General features: G+C 49.8%; 1 protein-coding gene across 1 annotated transcript in view; it reads right to left on the bottom strand.

Moving 5' to 3' along the window:
* Positions 1-17,118: 17,118 nt before the first annotated feature.
* Positions 17,119-20,050, bottom strand: part of SPECC1 (sperm antigen with calponin homology and coiled-coil domains 1) — an 86,642-nt gene continuing 83,710 nt past the window's right edge. Inside the window, exon 11 of the mRNA XM_012651448.1 lies at positions 17,119-17,400. Within this exon, the coding sequence (XP_012506902.1) occupies positions 17,311-17,400 (90 nt within the window). The 3' untranslated portion in view covers positions 17,119-17,310. The remainder of the gene's footprint in view (positions 17,401-20,050) is intronic.

Here is a 20,050-nt window from a genome sequence, read left to right as displayed (position 1 = left end):
CTCTCCAATTGCTGTCCCCATCTCACACCCCATCCTCTACCCCAGTGCTGACCCCAGCCCCAGCCCCGGGCCCTGGGACAGCTGCACCGCTGGGGAAACACAGGCACTGCCCAGCCTCCTGCCTCCCCGTCAGGGACACCCTCCCCCTCCCCAGAACCCCCACCCTTCCTTGGGCATTGGCCCCACGAGCAGGGGAAGGCATCATCCTTCCATCCTTTCAGAAAAAAAGAAAAGAAAAGAAAACGAAATGCCCCCGCCCAAACCCACATCCCTTTCTGGGACCCCCCCTCATTTCTCTGTTCCCCTTTACATCAAGGCTCCTCCCAAGCCAGGTCTGTCCTCGTTGGCCTGGGTCCCTGCCCCGCCTGACACCTCCTGCAAAGCCACCAGCAACACATGCTTTGCCCAATCCCATGGCTGCCCCCCGGCCTCATCTCGCTCGCCCTCTCAGTGTTCGTCACCCCTTCACTCCCGGTCTTGAAGCCCGCGTCTCCGCCCCGCACAAGCTCAGCCTCTCCTGCTCTTCAGACGGTTTTCTTTTGTTCTTCTGGGCTCCAGCCGCCTACCTTTCCCTGCCGCTCACCTTCCCCACTGGGATGTGGGAGCCATCTTCCATCTGACTCCCATCCCCGGTCGTCCCACGCCCAGCGGGCGCCACGGGCGCTTCCTCTCCTGGCTACCCCCGCGCTCCCTGCCACGCACCTCCCACCGAACTACTGCATTGGCTCCTAACCCGAATTTACTTTATTTCATGATTTGATTTGATTTTTACACTCTTGTCCCTCTACAATCACTTCTCTGCATGGCTTCCAAAGAGAGGGTTTAAAAACGTAAATTAGATCCTTCTCAGAATCCCGTAATTACTGCTGATGAGGCCCGGGAGGTTCCGCCCTGCCCGCCTCTCTCCCTGGCCGCCTTCTGCCGCCAAAGCCTTTTAGGTGTCCGTTGAAATTCCGTCGCCACTCCGAGAGGCCTTCTCCGACCATCCTCCCTAAGCGGCCGCTGCCCTCCCGGCCCGCGTTCTCGCCTCGCTCGGCCTGTCCTGCCGGTGCGTGTCGGCCCCGGTGCCCCGGACGCTCCTGTCTCCCGTCCGCTCCCGACCAGCGCGGGGGCTCCAGCGGGCCGGCTGGAGCGCGGCGCGTTCGCGTTCAGTCCCAGCACGTGGCGGGCGGCGTGCAGGTGACCGTCTGCAGGCGAATCTCGGGGCTGCTGAGACGCCAGGCGGACAGCGCGGCGTGAACGAACCCGACGACGCTACGTTATCGCTTCTTCAGAGTCCAATGCAACCAGCTTTCTCAAACAGTAAGATTGCGTAACCAGAAAAAAATTGCTTTGGAGAAAAAAATAAGGAATTCCTCTCATCCTATGCCTTACCATTAAATGTGTCTGGTTTTGAAAAGGGGGTCACCATTACTAACTCAGGTTAATTATTTAAACAACAACAAGAAAGAGAACACAGTTCAGCCCAGCACTCGCTGCGCTGCGAGCAGTCCTGCGAGCTCGGACGCGACGCCACTGACGCTTCTTATTTCAACTGCATTGGAAGGAAAGACGCCTCACGTAACAACAATCAAGCATGCTTAGAACTGATAAAGTCGACATACAACTGTACAATTACTATTTATAAATATGGAGATAAATATCGAAAGAAACTTTCAAAAGACTAGAAGGTGGAGGGGGTCGGGGGTCAGTGCTAGAACAGTAGACCGCTGTCTTTTGATGTAAACCCTAAATACTACTTGACTTTTTAGCTTGTATTACTATAGAAAAAAGTAAATATACTTATTAAAAATGTATATAAATTCATATCCCAGATGTATATCAGGATAAATCCCAAATGCATCAAGGATTTAAAATGGAACAATGAAAGTTCTAGAAGAAAATATTGGAGCACGCCTTTATAACCTTGGAATGGGGAAGGACTTTCTAGCTTTGACTTAAAATCCAAATTCATAAAAGAAAAGATAAAAAAAAGCTTCTGTGTGGCAAAAAGAAACAAATCATCCTAAGCAAAGACAAAAACAACCACCATCTGGGGAAACTTTGCAATGCACAAAAAGCTCCAAGATAAGGTTTCCAAACAGTAAGAAACGTGGGCAAAGAATATGAAAAGGCAATTCACAGAAAAAGGAACACAAATAGAATTCTAAAACATATTCAGCCTCATTTATAACAAAATGATAACTAAATTCAGATACCACTTCACTTCTCACCTATCAGATGGGCAAAAATCCTAAGATCTGATAACACACGCCATGGGCCAAGCTGTGAGGAAACACCCTCATAAGATGCTGATGAGAGAACGAGTTAGTCCAATTCCCACAGAGGTAATTTGGCAGTTTCCATCAGAAGTACAAACTCTTTGACCCAGCAAGTATACATTTGAAACTTAAACACATGAACCTATCTATACATATGCACATTAACAATTACAGCATTGTCGTAATAGCAAAAGACTGGAAAGACCCCTGTGTTCATCATCTGTGGGCTGACCTTATGTCCCAGTTTGCTTGGGACAGCCCTGGCTTACACCTCTGTCCTAGTGTAATTAGTAAAAGAGGCCCTCCTATGTACAGGGAAATGTCTCCAAGACATATTGCTAAATGAAAAGAAAAACCCCAAGCAAACAACAACAAAAAGCAATGTACAGAACAACATGCACAACATGCTAACTTTGGGGTTAAAAAGAAGGAGAGGATATAATAATATTCACATTTGCTTGTGTATGCCTAAGAAACTCTGGAAGGATATATAAAACAACTGATGGCCGGGCGTGGTGGCTCATACCTGTAATCCTAGCACTCTGGGAGGCCGAGGCGGGAGGATTGTTTGAGCTCAGGAGTTTGAGACCAGCCTGAGCAAGAGCGAGACCCCATCTCTACTAAAAATAGAAAGAAATTAATTGGACAACTAAAAATATATAGAAAAAATTAGCCGGACATGGTGGCGCATGCCTGTAGTCCCAGCTACTCGGGAGGCTGAGGCAGAAGGATTGCTTGAGCCCAGAAGTTTGAGGTTGCTGTGAGCTAGGATGATGCCACGGCACTCTAGCCCAGGCAACACAGTGAGACTCTGTCTCAAAAAAATAAATAAATAAATAAATAAATAAAAAATAAAACAACTGGTAACAGTGGCTGCCAGTGTGTATTTTTGAGACAAGTAAAAAATTTTGAACTTATTCAAAGAGTTAAACTTTAAGATGAAAAAGTATATGCATTATCGTAGGGAATTTTAGTTGCCTACACAATATCGATTCTTCCTTTTGGTAACAGAATTCCAGACGACCCCTTTTCAGCCATGGGACTAATGAAATATAAGGAAAAGTGTTATATGGGTCTTATAGGAAGACTTAAGAGGGCAGGGCACTTGTTCACTCTTTCTCTATCCTGTCACCTGGGTTACAGTTATGATGACTGGAACTCTGGCAGCCATTTTAGATCATGAGGACAAATGCCACTCCCTGAGGGATGTCAGAGCTGAAAGGTGCCTGGATCCCTGATGATTTTGTGAAACCAAACCAACCAGCTTTGGATTTTTTACCTCTGGACTTCTTGTTTTATAGGGAATAAGCAAGTCTCTTACCTTAAGACATTATTTTTCAAGTCTGTATTCCTTGCCACGTAACCTAATTCTAACTAACTGATACATAAGTGTGCAGATAAAATACAGAAATAATTTTGGTTATCCATTTTTGGTGTGATAACAGGAAATTTTTATTTTTATTTGTACTTTTTGGTATTTTCTGTACTCGACATGTATTTTAAACTATCATTTTAAAACAACGTTTACACAATTATAGCAAATGAATCTTCCAGTTTCTGGTTTTGTGTCAAGAGAATTTAAGACTCAAGGGAGATGAGGATGACAAAGGAAGATGAGGGGTAACATATCCAGAAGCCCTTCACAGGGACCCCACTGCTGCAGAAGAGCAGGCTCAGGCCTCCCAGTTGAGGAAAAGCCAGCCTGTTGTTTAAATTGTAAATGGGACCCAGAAGATGCTTGGAACCAGTTCTGATTGAGATTCGCCAAATCCCCAGGTGCCATGTGGCTGCGTTCTGCGGGGAAACAGGTTTCCGTTGTCTCCCAACTGTCTGGGGCAGGGAGAAATGCAGCAGTCGCCACGGCCGGGACGATGAAGCTGGTGCGGGTGCCCGGCCGACTCGCCCTGGGCGCATCGGAAGGCTGGCGCGTGTTCCTGGACGCGCATGTTGGTTTGCTGCGCTGCCACGTACAGACGATTCCAGAGCGAGCATCTTTATGGAAGGCGCGACGACAGCGGCGGCACTGCTCCTGACGCCTGCAGGTAGGCAGCCTGGCCTCTGCCGGCTTCTGCGGCTGGGCTCACGCCCCCGGGCAGGACCCTGTCACAGCTGTCTCTGCCACGCTCTGCCACTGGCACAGGGCAGTGACTCCCGGAGCGGGTCCTCGGCTTCTGGTGAGAAGTTGGAGAGCGGCGGCCGCACGGCGCGAGGCGAGTCCCGCTCAGCAAACGGGGGCCGCGGGCTCTCTCTGCTCCGGGCAACAGCGTCTTCGGTTTTTGGTTTTTTAATTTAAGCAGGGGCTTAATCATAAGCTAAGCAGGGAAGGAGAGTTTATGTTATTTCTGGGGTGGTTAAAGGGGTGGCAATTTCCTGAAGCTGGGAACCCTCCTCTTCTTCGACTTTGTAAGGTCCCTTGGAACCGTCATGGTGTCCGTGGGAGTTTCTGTTGGCGGCTAATGCATGACCGCGAGGGTGCCATGAGCTGCAGGGCTGAGCAGCGGCCGATTTCTTGGCCATCGTGGTCTCCACCAGGTCTTAGCTTGTTCTGTCACCACTTCCTGTCTTTGACCAGGGTGTGCAGGGCTGTCTGACTCCGTGTTCGGCTGTACCTGCCGGTTCCCCATCTCGCTATGACGCACCTTTCTGGCATGTCATTTTTATTCAACGATTTTTTTGGAAGAAAAGTTATCCTGTTTGTATTAAATTATCAGTAATGTGTTATGAAGGGAATAGGGACTGTAAAATTCCTAAATATTGTTAAGCCTTCAAAATAGAAGACTTCAGAAAAAAATTCTTGTAGTGCACAGCTTCAGACTGTGTTCTGAGAGGCCCTGAGGTGCCACTGGGGTGCTTTGGTCCAGGGAAAAGGTTTAAAACTCTGGCTTAAAGGATTTCACGCTCATCCTAATTGTAACTATCCCTGGTGCTGCAACACATTCAATCTTGTCTAGACAAATTCACCCAATTCCTTCACCAAAAAAGAGTTTTATTAGGTCATTAAATATGAAATGTCCGATTTCGAATCAAAAGTGTAGTTTATTGTATCTCAAACAAAAAGGAGTACAGTTAATCAAGGGATCTGCCTAAACTAGTGACATAGTTTTGCCGTCTTAATGGTGGCTTGTTCATGCCAGCAGCTAAACAAGAAGAGTGAGTGGTGATGAAATCGCAAAAAATGTTTTCCACAGCTTGTTGAGAATTGAATATTTTTCCTTGCAAGAAGTGGTCGAAAGCCTGGAAGAAGTGGTAGTCAATTGGTGCAAGGTCTGGTGAATACGGTGGATGACAGACAGTTTCCAAGTCCAGCCTCTGTAGTTTGAGCAGTGTTGTTTGTGCGACATGTGTTTGAGTGTTGTCTTGCAAGAGGATGGGCCTGTCTCTAGTGACCAATCTTGGTTGCTTAATCACAAGTGTCCTCGTCATTTCGTCCAATTGGTTGCAGGAGACATCTGCTGTCATTGACTGACCAGGTTTCATGAAGCTGGACCACCAAACACATACCATTAGCTTTTTGTGATGAATTTTCAGGTTTGGACTGTGTTTCACTCTGTATCTTTATCCAGTTATTGTGCTGAATGTTTGCAATTGTCAAAAAGAATCTATTTGTTATCACATGTAACAATACGGAGTAGAAATGGTTCACCTTTATGTCGTGACAGCAAAGAAAGGCAAGCTTCAAGACAATTTCTCTTCTGATGCTCATTTAATTCATTCAGAACCCATGTATCTAGCTTTTTCACCTTGCCCATTTATTTCAAATGGTCCAATATTGCTGGAATAGTAACATCAAACCTTGCTGCTAATTCACACATAGGTTGAGATGGATTCGCTTCCGCTACAGCTTTCAGCTCATCATTATCCTCCTTGATGTGAGGTCGCCCACAAGACTCATTTTCAAGATTAAAATCACCAGAACAGAACTTCTCAAACCATTGATTAGCCACATCCTTCCCAAATACTTCATTGATATTTCGAGCTGTCTGTGCTGCGTTGGTTCCACAACAGAACTCATATTCGAAAATATTGATAACACAAATTTTTGACTTATTCATGGTTTCACAAACATTGCTCTAAAAAATCTGAAAGATAATCACAAGTGTGCTTGAAAGACTGAGGATGCACCTTCACAATAAACATAAAACAGGGAGTGTCAAAGTGAAATATCAGAGATATTGACTGTCAAACTTAGTACTTAACAAAATCAGACATTTCATACTTAATGACCTACCTAATATTAATATAAAAGGTGGCTGGAGAAAGCAGGTCTTTCCATCCTGTACACTCAGCCCGCCGCTGGAGCCTCCCCTGCCCAGGCCTCCTTTCCCTCCCCCGCCCTCCACTGCAACCCCTGCTGGCCCTTCCAATGAGCCTGCCATCGGCCCCCCCGGCACCCACTTCCTGCTGATAGGTGGTGCCAAGACACAGCAGCGGGCCACGGAGATAGGTCCCTGCCCTGGCACAGCTTGGAGTCCATGGCTGAGGATGGGGCACAGACATCCACTCCGAAATGACACCCAGAGCTGGGTAGTTGCACATCTGACAATGGCCCTGAAGTGAAATACGAAAGCACATTGAGAGATTATTTCCACACGCTCACTTGGGGTGAGGGGGCTTCTCTGTGGTAGTCTTGTTTAAGGTAGCCCCGACAGTTGGGTGGAGCTGGACAGGTGGGGACAGAGGCACAGGTGACTCAACCGGCTAGAGTGGGATTGGAGGGACACCTTGAAGGGCTTTGGCTGGAAAATTGGAGTCAAACAATCCCAACTGGTTCCTACCAGGGTCTGGACTAGGCCACTGGGCTTTGCAACAAGACGCCTCCAGAGAGCTGCCGTGGCTGGGGACTGCAGGGGCCCAGGCGGCAGCGCCGGGGAAGCCATGCGTCTGGAGCTTGTCATTCGTGGCCACGGCCTCGCTGAGCACCAAATCAGCGGCCCGGGGCAGAGAAGAACATGAACTTCCCCCCGAAGATGGAGAAGGGACAGCAGGTAGCAGGGTAGGAACTTCTCTTGGGTGTCTCAGGGCTTGCGATTCGTTTGGTTGGAGCTCCTGCCTGGGCCTCAGGCGCCCCCAGTCTCACAGTGACCTGCCTGCCCCTTGGCTCTTAGGGGGCTGCCAGTGAAATTTGAAATTCAGATAAACAACAAATAATTCCTAATATAAGTCAGTCCTGAATATTGCAGGAGATGTACTTATGCTAACAATTTATTCATTGCTCTGTATTGGATGTGGTGACCCTACTTGGCCTACAGACCAGGTCACCTCCACCCGTTCGTCAGGGCACTGGCCGAATGCATTCTCCCTAGAGCCTCCCAGCTCCTACATCCCCTACACCTCACGTCACCACGGGCAGAACAACGTAACATGTGCTGCGAGGCTCAGGCTCAATGTCCCCATCTGAGAAAGGGTTTAAGCTAAGACATCATCTTTAGGGGCCAGGAGGTGGAAGAAAATAGCCCACTGCAATGGACTGAATGTTTGTGTCTCCCGGGTTCATGTGTTGAAGCCCTAACCCCCAATATGACAGTATTCAGGGGTGGGGTCTTTGGGAGGATGAGGTCATGGGGGTGGAGCCTCCTGATGTGGTTAGTGTCTTGTAGGAGGAGGCCAGGGAGCAGGCTGCTGTCCTTCCCCCGTGAGGGCACAGCAAGAAGTTGGCCATCTGCCACCTGGAAGAGAGCCCTCCCCACAGCCCAGCCACGCTGGCACCTTGATCTCAGACTTCCAGGACCACAAGAAATCAATGTCTGTTGTGGGGCCGGGCGCGGTGGCTCACGCCTGTGATGCCAGCCCTCCGGGAGGCAGAGGTGGGGGCATGGCTTGAGCTCAGGAGGTGGAGACCAGCCTGAGCAAGAGCGAGACCCCGTCTCTACCAAAAATAGAAAAATTAGCTGGGTGTGGTGGCGTGCACCTGTAGTCCCAGCTACCCAGGAGGCTGAGGCAGGAGGATCACTGAGCCCAGGAGTTTGAGGCTGCTGTGAGCTATGATGACGCCACTGCACTCCAGCCCCAGTGACAGTACCAGGCCTTGTCTAAAAAAAAAGAAAAAGTCTGTTGTGTACAAATGGCCCAATCTACAGGCTCTGTTACAGCCGCCTGAACAGACTCAGGAAGGAGCGCAGGAGGGACAGGGGACCCAGGTAGCAAGAGGCAGAGGTGGGTTAGGACTGAGGACTGAGCACGTGCCTTGACAGGTGGAGGTCAGGGGACTGGGGGATGGGGAGCCTGAGCCGAGGGCCCAAAGAGGTGGTGGCCGCTGCTCATTCTGCAGCTCCCACTCTCCTGGCCTTAGGGACAAATGGTCACTGGTGACCCTGGAGAGAAAGCTTTGCGGCAGGAGTGTGAGGAGAGAGGAGCAGGAGGCAGCCAGTCTCAGTTCCCAAGTGCTACCCTCTTTCCAATTCCTGGCGAGAATAGCAAAGGAACCCCCCAGAAGACTCTCCCTTGCCAGCGGTGGGCCAGAATGGTGGTCCGGGGAGTGGAGACCCTGCAGATGCAGATGGCAGGGGCCAGACCAGGCAGGGGCCAGAGGAGCAGAGCCCCCCAGTCACCAGCTCAGAGCAGCAGCCCGGGGGCCCCTCCAGCTGCCACCCGGCTCCAAGGGCCACGAGGTCACTGGGCACTGGTCAGTGCACCTGGACGGAGCAGGGAAGTGTCCCACTTGGTGGGGCAGTCCAGGACTAGAGGGGACTTCGCTGTGCTGGTGGCTGCAGTTCCTGTTTCCAAGGTCACCCCTAGAGGTTACCCTCCCAGGCAGGCGGCTCTGCGGGAGCCCCGAGAGGACCCACCCTCAGGGCTCTGCAGGAACTGCTGTCCCCACGGCAGGGCCTTCTTCAGGAGGAAATGCATGGGCATGGGCTGGGCACACCGCGGCAAGCACACCATGGGGACATGCTGGTGGCCGCAGGGCGGGTTTTGAGGCGCTCCCTGGGCTGGACCGGCTGGGCTGGGGCGTGCGACCCATTTTGGCCAATGGGCTGGAACTGGAGGGGCTGGAGGCAGCCTCTGGGAAAGGCACTTGAGCTGCCCTTGCACTCAGACATTCTGAACATAAATGTCCCAACTCGTGCTTAGTCTTCCATTAGCAAAAGAGATGTAGTGGAAACTCCCTTCTGGCTAAAGGAGTGGTGGAAGTCTCGGCGCGCGAACTCATTTCTAACCTTCACCCGACAGGAATCACTTATTTGTTTTTCAAAGAGGAACTCACAGCGAGTGTTCCTTCTCCACAGCAGGTGGAGCACGGAGCGGTGGCTGGGAGTGCAGGCTTTGGTGCCAGACTGCCTGAGTTTAAATCTTTGCTTTCTCCTTTTCCAAGCTGAGCTACCTTAGGCAAGTTTCTCTGCCTCAGTTTCCTCGTCTGTAAAACGGTCTAGCATCTACCTCGTTCCCTGGTGTCCCAAGCCCTTCCAATCAGAGGCTTGCTTAGCCCCACGCTGGCGCCGCGTTTCCAGCTGCAGTAGCACAAGGGTCTATCCCAGGAGACACATCAGTGTATGGGCCACCAAGATGCTTGGCTTATTCTCAAGCAGGTGGCCAAATTGGGCACCACATGGCACGCCCACCCCAGCGGATGGGTTGGCTGGCTAATGAGCCCTGAAGAGATCCGCTGTGAAAATCAGCGCCCACACAGGCAGGCGGGGAGACCTGATGGTGGGCCAACCCGGTTCTTCAGCGTGATGGTTCATTTTATGTGTCTGCTTGACTGGGCCAGCGGATGCCCTGATCGTTGGTTAAACATTGTTCCTGGGCATGCCTATGAGATGAACAGCACTCGAATTGGTGGACCGTGTCAAACAGGCAGTGCCTGCCGCGTGCACAGGCATTATCGCATCCCACCCTTTGAGGGCTTGAACAGACCCCGAAGGCAGAGGAAGACTGAATTCTTTCTCTGCTCACTGCAAGCAGGCGCTGGGACATCAGTGTCCTGACCTCAGTGCTCCTGGTTCTCAGGCCTCTGGACGACACCACTGGCCTTGCTGGGTCTCCAGCTTGCAGACAGCAGACCGTGGGACTTCTCAGCCTCCACGGTCACGTGAGCCAGTCCTCGTAATAAATCTCACTCCCTACGTATCCACCCACCTATCTCCTACTGGGTCTGTCTCTCTGGAGAACCCTAATATAGCTCGGTAATTATCACCAGGAAGTACAGAAAGATTCCACTGATTTTTTATGGGAAGTGGAAAACAGAAAAGATGACGGTGGCAGAATAATGGCCCCCAAAGAGGTCCCCACCCTGGTCCTTGGAACCCGTAAATGTGTTACCTTACACAGTGAATGGGACTCTGCGGGTGTGGCTAAGGTTGGGGACCTTGCGATGGGGAGAATAGCCTGGACCATCCAGATAGGCCCAATCTACCTATGAGGGTTCTTAAAATCAGAGTTTCCCCGCTGTGGAGAATGCGCGGAGATGGGACTGGAAGAAAGGCCACAGAGAGGCGATGTTGCCGGCTCTGAAGACGGAGTGGCCAGAAGCCAAGGAATATGGGGCCTCTGGAGGCTGGAGGAGGCAGGGAGATGGGTCCCCCAGAAAGGAACGCAGCCGGGCTGACACCTCGATTTTAACCCAGTGAGATTCATATCAGGCTTCTAACCTCTAGAACTGCAAGATGACAAATTTGTGTTGTCTCAAGCCACTATTTCGTGGTGATTTGTTATAGCAACAGGAGAGGAACACAGCGCCCAACAGCGGTGCACGGCCATGTCAGGAGTGGGGCACCAGAGGACCCTGACCCAGCCTAAAGAGGAACCCCAAAGACCTCAACTTTGAGGAGAGCTGCCTCTCTCTAAGGAGTTAGGATCTGCAGTCAGTGTGGAAACTGAAATCTTCCTTTGTCAAAGTCACCATCAAGATACCATCTTGAACATCAACAAATGCTCTCTTAAATGGGCCCAACATGGCCAAGTTTTCCTCCAAGGATGGGCCGAACATTAGATGCAGTATTTGGCCACAGTTAGGGGCCACACTGTACCCCAGACCATCAAGCAGAGCTTTAAACCCAGAGCCACACCCAGTGTCACGAGACACTTGGCGAGTGGCCACGGGAGCCCAGCGTGTTGAAGGGAACAGCACACGCCCCACCCCATGTTGCTCTGCAGCGGGCAGCTGGCAACAGACATATCCTTTTTTTTAACCTTATTTTGTAACCTCCAACCACAGGTGGTCAGATCTGTGGGAGTTAAATGTGAGTTTGAAATGCCTCCCAGGACTGAGTGTGGCTTGTCTTCCTCATGACCACGAGCTGCATGTCCCCAGGACTGGGGACAGCCTGCCTGGGTCTTTTCCTGGCCGTCAGAGGAGCTCGGTGAAGTCCTGCAGCCACCGAGAAGTTTCTTTTCCAGCTGGATGGATTTTCTAGGCTCAGACTTTTCCAGTGGTGGCCAAGCCTTCTGAGGTCACGCACAGCAGTAAAAGAAAGCTGTGGCTAAATTTTCCCATGTTCCATTTTCTGTTTTGCTTTATTTTTCTGATATAAGAGTAATGATCTGGTTTAAGAAGTGATATAAATAGTAGCCCAGATGGACAAGTGGGAGGGGTGACAGGGCCCTTTGGCCAACCCTGCAAGATGTCCAGGCCAAATCTTTTTATGGCAATTTTTTATAATCTAGAACAATCTCACTGAGGTTTTAGTAGGGCAGATGAGTTAAGTTATATTGACTCCACTTACAGTTTGGAAGGCTCAGAAATTCTGCTTGGAAAAGTATTGTGTCATTTCATTTATGGTACCAGATATAATAATGTTAACAAAGAAATAAGGAAAAAATGATGAAGTTCTTAGGGTGGTCAGTATTCGAGTTTCTCCCCATTTCCTGTTTGCAATTCTGGGATTTTTATCATCAAGCTAGAAAATGCTAGAAATGATTGTTCACAAGACTGGCTGCAGCCCCTGAAACCAGGCTGGATGTGAGGCGTTTATTCCGCACAGTTTAGTAAGGAATTACAAGTCAGAATGAGAGTGAGTGGTAGCTGGATGCTTCCACCAATTAATCAAAAATTATCTACTACGCATTAGGTTGAGGCATCATGAGCAAACACGCAGCTCTGCGTCCAAGCTCAGAGTGCGTAACAGGACGTGCAGGGTACGAATCCAAGCCCTTCTCACCCAGAGGAGGAAGAGCCAGCTGCGGGCAGGGGAAACAGGGTGATCGAGTGCCATGGCTGCCCAGTGCTCCTGAGCAGCAGGGACCACTGCCATGGACACCCACGGTGAGCACCTGTTGGGGGGCTCTCACCCGATACCTCATCTTATACAACCACTGCCTGGGGCAGGTGTGTCCCCTCCATTGCTGGATAAGGAATGGGGGCCAGAGAGGCTTAGGAAGGTGCCCTGTGGCTTCAGCGCTGCTAAGTGGCTGTCGCAAACCGAGGCCCGCGTGTCTGCAAAGCTGGCGCTAAGACAGCTCAGGCACAGGGTGTCCGTGGTGATGCTTCATGCACATTGGGGACCAGGCCCCCAGGACAGGAACCTCCCTGGTGGGCCTGAAACCAGGGCAAATAAGGAAGAACTCATCACGAGTGCTTAGACACTGGCCATGCATAAAATGCCCGTGTGCACACGTGTGTGCACATGCCTGTGTGCACAGACTGAGCAGATGAAGACGGCCACAGGTAATCAGATGTTGAGTGAATGACACCTGGTATCTCCCGAACACAGTTTCTCCTGTCACCTGACAGCCCAAGAGGGAAACGAGCGGTGGCTGCTGTCCTGGCTTGGTGACAAGTGATAATCCCTTATCGGGGACAGTGCTCGTCTGAGGGGACAGAGAGGCCCCAGGAGCCAAAGGCCAGGGCTGAGGAGCTTTCCTGGGAGGAGGAAGGAGAAGTGAAGATCCTTTCTCCTCCCGGTGGGCTGAGCTGCTGGCCTGAGACACCAGTGAATCGTGGCCTGGGAGTGAAGGGCGAGCCCCCAAGCATGCCGATTTGGCACATTGGTTATTTAGAGCTGAAAGCCCTTGAGAGACTGTGGTTGCAGAAAGCGCCGTCTGCCCCGCCCTTCCTCCACGGAGCAGGCCATGAAAATTCCCTTAAGATGCCTTCCCCAGACCAGGTGAGAAAATAACCTTTCTCACCAGGGCCTGGGAACTGCTGCTGCAGGGACCTGTGCAATAAACTCGCTGACGAGACCCTTGTCTTCGGCGAGCTCTCCACCCCCAGGTGTCTCCTAGTGACTTCCTAGAATTTACTGCCTCTAGCCAGACTGCTTTGTCCTGTCATCTCTTCACACATTTATCACTCTGTGTCCCAAAAGTATAAAAGCTTCCTGCTCTGGCCATTTCTTCAGTTCTTCACTCTCTTGGAGGGCGCCCTGTACATGTAAAAATTAACAAAACTTGTATGCTTTTCCCTGTGAATCCGTCTTGTGTCGATTTGATTCCTAGACCCAGCAGGAGAGCCCACTTACGAGCTAAAGTGGGTAGAGGGTATTTCCAGCCTCCCCTGCAGTGGCCTCCGAGTGACACCTGCTGAGTTGGCACACGTGGCACATTGGTGTCAGAGCACGATGGCATCCCTGTTATAATTTATCTTCACCCAACTCCTCAATCTTGGCATAATTCCCTCCTGCTTAACACCCGTGGGGGTTCCAGGGTCTCAGTTGGCATTTGGTCACAAGCGTGACACTGCACACGGCAGTTGCACATCCGCACAGCTTGGCAGCGTCCTGCGGGGGTGATCCTCACAGTGCCTGCAGCCTCGGCAAGATGGGAGGAGGCGGAGGGGCCGGTGGGGACCCCAGTCCTCTGTGGGAATTCCAGCACGTCCTGCGAGAGCAGCTGCAGCGGCGACCGAGACCTGACAAGGAGCACGTGCATGAAGACACGGTTTGAAAGCAGACTCCACGTAAGCTCAGCACTTTGAGAAAATATTAACAATAAATGTCACTGGGGAAAAGTTCATAATCAGACAGAAACAAAATATATTTATTAGAAATATTACACATACATCATACACTTTCCTGTTAGCAGTTAAATACATCCATGTTAGCACGTCATACCCTGACAGTGCTTGTACAATCTAGTGTGCTCTTTATAGGAACGAGGCCACAGATGCACCAACTGCGTTCAGCTAACGTAGCTGAAATTAGTGAGCTACTCAGGATGTTATAGATTCGGCAACACTCTAGCCTGGGTCCAGGGAGTGAAACACCCAGTGAATTTGGGTAACTGTAGATGTTAAAAATACTTTTTAAAAAGGCTGCTAGGTAATGTCCTTTATGCATGTCACTGTCAGGTCATCTGAAAATGGCACTTGAGCTTGGGAATGGTGAGAACCACTGCTGGGTTTGGCAAAGGGGTCTGTATCTGGCGGCGAGAGTCCTCCATCTCTGGTCTGCCCCGCCGTGGGGAAGTGGGATGGGAGGATGGATCCCTCGGGGATGTGTGTTTTGTCCAACACCTATGGCATCTCTATAAAAGCTGCAAAACAACAACTGAAAGAAGGAGGAAAGCAAAAGGCTGACATTGTTTTTGAAGTGAGAAGGGACTAGGATGGGAGCAGTTCTTCAGAATGTCGTCCCCGCAGGGTGGGGCCAGAGTGCTACCATCGGTCAACTAAAATTCAGTCCAGGAAACAACTCACAGTGCAGAGAGCCACAGACTTCTCTTTACATCTTAAAAAACTCCTCCACTCTTCTGCGTCTGAATTTTGCAGATGTCTTTTATATAAAACTTACACATTTTTTTAAAAGGGATCTGCAGAACCAACAATTATAAATGACCAAGTGTTGGCTGAGGCAAGACGGAAAGAAACTTGGCTACTGCGGACTCTGACAGCCTCAGGAGAGAACGCTGGGAACGGTACAAGCTGCTGAGTAGAAGAAAACAGAAGACGCTACCTTGCTTTCTCAGTTTACTGACGTTCCACATTCACCTGGTACTCTGAGCTCTCCTGTTAAAAACGGACCTAAAAACCCTCCCCTTGGCCCAGCCCGGGTGAACCTGGCTGTGCTGGAAGGCCTGTCCCCTGCACCCCTTAGGCCATCAGTCATGGCCCCAGGACCCCGGCAGATCCAGACCTGCCCACTTGCCCCAAAATGCCACCTGTGTCTCTATGGACAGGACGCTCATTCCTCCTCTACACGTGTGCCCATTGGCAAAGAAAATGGCAGTTGGGGAGCCTCCTTGAGTCATAAAAACAACTTGCACACGGCCTTTCTTTCATATGACACTTCCTTCCTTTTTAGCCCATAGGGAGCAGTACACAAACAAGAATGGATAAGTTTGGCCAAAGTCAGTGGCAATGTGGGCTCCCGCTGGAGAGGGGCTGGGACCACCCAGTGTGGAGCGAGAGAAATGCAAAACCACCCGGCATAAAGACTGCTTCCCCAGAGCTGGTTCTAGATCATTTACACACAATTAGTCAAAACAGAGAACTGATCAAAACAAAGAGGCCCATGATGTAATGACCACAGCCAAACAGCTACCCAGGAGCTCTGGCCGCCTACGAAAGGTGCCCCTCCCCTTCAGTGGTTCTCAACATGGCTGTGCATTGGAGTCGCTCAGGGAACTTTGAAAATATATAGAATGCATCCCTGGTCCCCTTGCAGATGTTCTGAACCAACTGATGGGGCCGGCCAGGAGTGTGTTTTTGAAACGTCCCCCAGGAGAGTCTGATATCCCGCACACCGAGAACCACTAAGAGGGGCAGGAGGCAGAGTCTCTTGTCCTAGGGCCTGCGGAGCCCAGCTGCCACCTCTGCAAAGGTCTGGCCTGGAGGGAGGGGACAGAGCCCATGCCGCTCCCAGCACAGGGACTGGATCTGCATCCTCTAGGATCCAGCTCTGAACATGTGGGTCAGATCAGCAATCAGAGATTTACTTTAAATGATGACGGCAGTTTTGTAATTCTCAGTGACTTACTGCAAGGATGATGTTTGTCAGGAGGGCACTAACAGCTATTTGGCACTTCCAACATCAAGTGACAGGTATTACACATTTGCCTCAACTGCCTGTGTGAACTGCACAGAAGAACACCAGACGGTTACCTGGGCTGACCGAGCACTTCTGAAGGGACTGGGGCAGCTCTGGGGAGGGCTTTGCTGCCACTCAGGGTAACCAGCAGGATTTTGGGGCGCGCTACCAATGGGGCCATCACCGTCCACCCCTAAGGGCTCCTTTTTGCCATGCAAATGTAAGAGCCTAATGAAGTACTAAAGACTAAGTCAGTCTAGACTGGGACGTGGTGTCGGTTTGCTGTCTGCCCACTATCCCGGAGTCACAGGTCCTCGGCCTAACTGTGCAAAGCCATGAGGACTGACAGGCATGGGCCACTTTGCACGCAAGTGGCTTCCTGTCAAGTCCTATGTGTGGTGTGAATGGGGGTGTGACTGAATGGGAGGACAACAGTGCAGGCGGAGGCTGCGGTTTCCCTGTCAGTGTGTAAATGATCTGCTGGGTGGTGGCAGCTGTGGGACATCTCACAGGGCCCCTTCAGCGAAGTACCCAGGGGCTTTACTTTTGCATTATTTTGGATACAATAAATCAAATAAGAGACAGTGAGATCTCAAAAATGTAATCAAGTTCTAGGTTTTAACGTTGTTACCTAGAACTTGAGCACACTGCCCAAAAAGGGCCAATGTGTTTTCAGGTTGCCCTGGAGCAAATGCTTCATTTTCTGTGTTTTTGGTGTTTTTTTGGCCAGGAGTGGAGGGGGGGATTTAGCAAGGGCAAAATTTTTATACAGGCAAAAGTCAGGGTATTTTTACAAACAAGAGACTGATCTAGAGGTGCGTCATCAGTCTGTGTGCGGACTGCATGTAAGTCACCCGAGGTGATGGGCGCAGCGAGCCCGACTGTGGGATCTAGGTGTGGAAGGGGGGAAGCTGTCCTCTTAGCAGCGTCCCGCAGGAGAGCAGAGTGTCCCCAATTCACACTCCACAGCGCACCTGCATCTGAGATCCGTGTGTGGGGGGCCCCGCTCTGTTTGTTATTTGCGTGTCGGTCCACTCGCATGGAGCCTTCCTTTGAAGCTGTGGATGGCTGGGTGGACAGTGACCAGGTGCCCTCAGGACAAACCACAGCAGGTGGCTCAATGGCGGCTGCTCTCAGGCCCTCCAGGGTTACGTCTCAAAGTACTTGTAGATCTGGGCCACGTACTGCATCACGCTCTGCCAGTCGGGCCGGTCCGTGTACAGCATCTCGCTGAGCTCCTGCAGGGGAGGGGGACAGGTCACAAAGGGGGGACATCACAGACCCCCCGCTAAGGGACGCAGGTCCAGGTCAGGGCGAGCGCTGCCTGGAAGGCCTCCACCTACACGGGTGGCAGGTGATGGCCACACGGACGGCGCTGCCTGTGTGGAGTGAGGGGAGAGCCCTTTCTTCCCTTTCGCCTGGGAGATACCGTCCCTCCCGAAAACAGGAGACATGAGCTCCCACCCACCCCTTTCATCTTTTAATATGACAGCATTAAAAAAAGCTTTAAAAAGAAAAAGTGACTGATAATTTCGCTGTTAAAACAATTTCCACTTTCCTAAACTACACCTGTCGTTTCCGGGGCGCCCACCCAGCGGCCACTGTGGCGAGGCTGTGCTGCCCCCCGCGCCTGCCGCCGAGCCCCGCGCTGTGGCTCCGTCTGGGGCTGCAGGGCAGCGGCGCGACGGGCAGCTACGTCACTTCCGGCGCTACACGCATCCGCGCAGCGCTGCTTCCTTCTGTGGGACTAGCTCCTTACGACGACTTCCTAGGAGTGGGATTGTCACAAAAGCCTTGGCCAATTTAAAATGCAACCATTTACTGTCCAGCATTAAGTGTTATCATTTAATGCGGTTTTTTGTGGTAGCTGATTTTTTGGCTTTTTTTTTGCTAATTTGCAAATCTTTATTTATTTTGCTGATTTTGAAGCGCGCTCACGCTAAGCACGCGTAAGCAGGAGGCCAGAAAGTGACGGGCAAGGCAGCGGGTCCCCGCAGGGCGCTCGGTCCAGCTTTTCTGACATTTGTGCCACCGGACATGTTTAATAATTAACTTTGGGATTGGATTTGGATTCTTTTGTGGTCACAAGAGAACAGGAGGAAAGGACCCTGACGTGAAGCCAGAAGCGGAGAGGCAATGGAAACACAAGGCGGAACTTTGCACATCTGTTCCTGGGCGGGGACAGACCGGCTGAGGCTGTTAATGAGCCATTTTTCCTCTCGTTCAACAACATCTAAATAGACTTTACTGATTTTGCTCCTTGGTTACTCTAAAAAATTAACAGCGTATCATTAGTCATGGGGCAGGGTGGAAAGGAGCAAGTGGAAAGAACAGTCTTCACAGACATACCTGGAGCAACTTTAAAAGAAAAACCAAACTTTCACAGAATACAAGGGTCCAAGGTCTCCTCCTACTTATGTTGTCCTGACTGTGCACACAGACCAACCCCTGGAAAGCTGAAACCCTCACAACAGGACGATAGGAGAAGAAGCGATGAAGAGCTAGGCGTGCTGCTTTGGAGACGTGAGCTCTGAGGAAGGAGGGAAAACCTTCCTCTGTGTGGTGGGAAGATGAGTCTTCAATTTCAGAGAGGATTCAGAAGTCCAATCGATAGTCACAGTTCTACTCAGACTATCTTATATCCTTGACCCTAACAATAATTGAATTAAAAGTATTTTGGTACATTGTTAACATCACATTTAAAATTTTTTGAAGAAATATTTTGCACATTTCAGGAGAAAGAGTATGCTGCATTAGTTACAATCTTATAATGCATGTCATTTGTTTGAATTAGTAGTTTAAAACCTTACAAAAAAAATTACCAGACACATACGATTTTACTGGTGGATTCTATCAGATACTTAAGAAGTAATAATACCAAACTTTACACAATTTCTTCCAAAAAATAGAAGAGGAGGGAATACTTCTCAACTCATTCTCCAATGCCAGATTACCCTATAGAGACATTACAAGAAAACTACAGACCAGTTTCTCACAGGAACATGAACATAAAACCCTTAACAAATATCAGCAAATTGAATCCATTAATCTATCAAAAGTATAACACATCATGATCGAGTGGGGTTTATCCCAGGAATATAAGCACAGTTAAACATTCATAAATCTATGTAATGCATAATATTAAAAGACTAAATAAGAAAAACCATATGATCATATGAACAGATAAAGAAAAAGCATTACACAAAATTCAGCAGGGATGATAGTTTTTATTCGTGATAAAAACTCTCAAAAGACTAGGAACAGAAGGGAACTTGTTTTACCTCGTAAAGGATATATGTACCAAAAACCAACAGCTGGCATCACACTTAATAGTAAGAGACTTGAATGCTTCCCTCATAAAGTCAGGAAGAAGATAAGAATGTCCTTTCTCACTTGTCCTATTTAACACTGTACTGGAAGTTCTAGCTAGTGCAGTAAAGCATGAAAAAGAAACAAATGGCATACAGATTGGAAAGGAAGAAGTAAAACTGCCTTTATTTGCAGATGTATGATTGTCTATGTAGAAAACCCAAAAAAGTCTACACATAAGTTTGGCAAAGTTTTAGAATACAAAGTCAGTATACAAACTGAGTCAACTGCTTTCCTACATACCAGAAATGAACAACTGGAATTTGTAATAAGAAAAAAGAATTACCATTTACAGTAACACCAAAAAAAAAAGTGCCAACGTCTAAATCTAATGAAATATGTGCAGGATCTATATGCAGAAAACTATAAAACACTGATGAAAGAAATCGAAGATCTAGGCCGGGCGCGGTGGCTCATGCCTGTAATCCTAGCACTGTGGGAGGCCGAGGCAGGTGGATCGCTCAAGGTCAGGAGTTCGAGACCAGCCTGAGCAAGAGCGAGACCCCATCTCTACTAAAA

This window comes from Propithecus coquereli, unplaced genomic scaffold (assembly GCF_000956105.1).
Source record: "Propithecus coquereli isolate 6110/MARCELLA unplaced genomic scaffold, Pcoq_1.0 Scaffold355, whole genome shotgun sequence".
Taxonomy (NCBI): domain Eukaryota; kingdom Metazoa; phylum Chordata; class Mammalia; order Primates; family Indriidae; genus Propithecus; species Propithecus coquereli.
The sequence above is the reverse complement of the archived record's forward strand: the minus strand, read 5'-3'. Positions and strand labels throughout refer to the sequence as shown.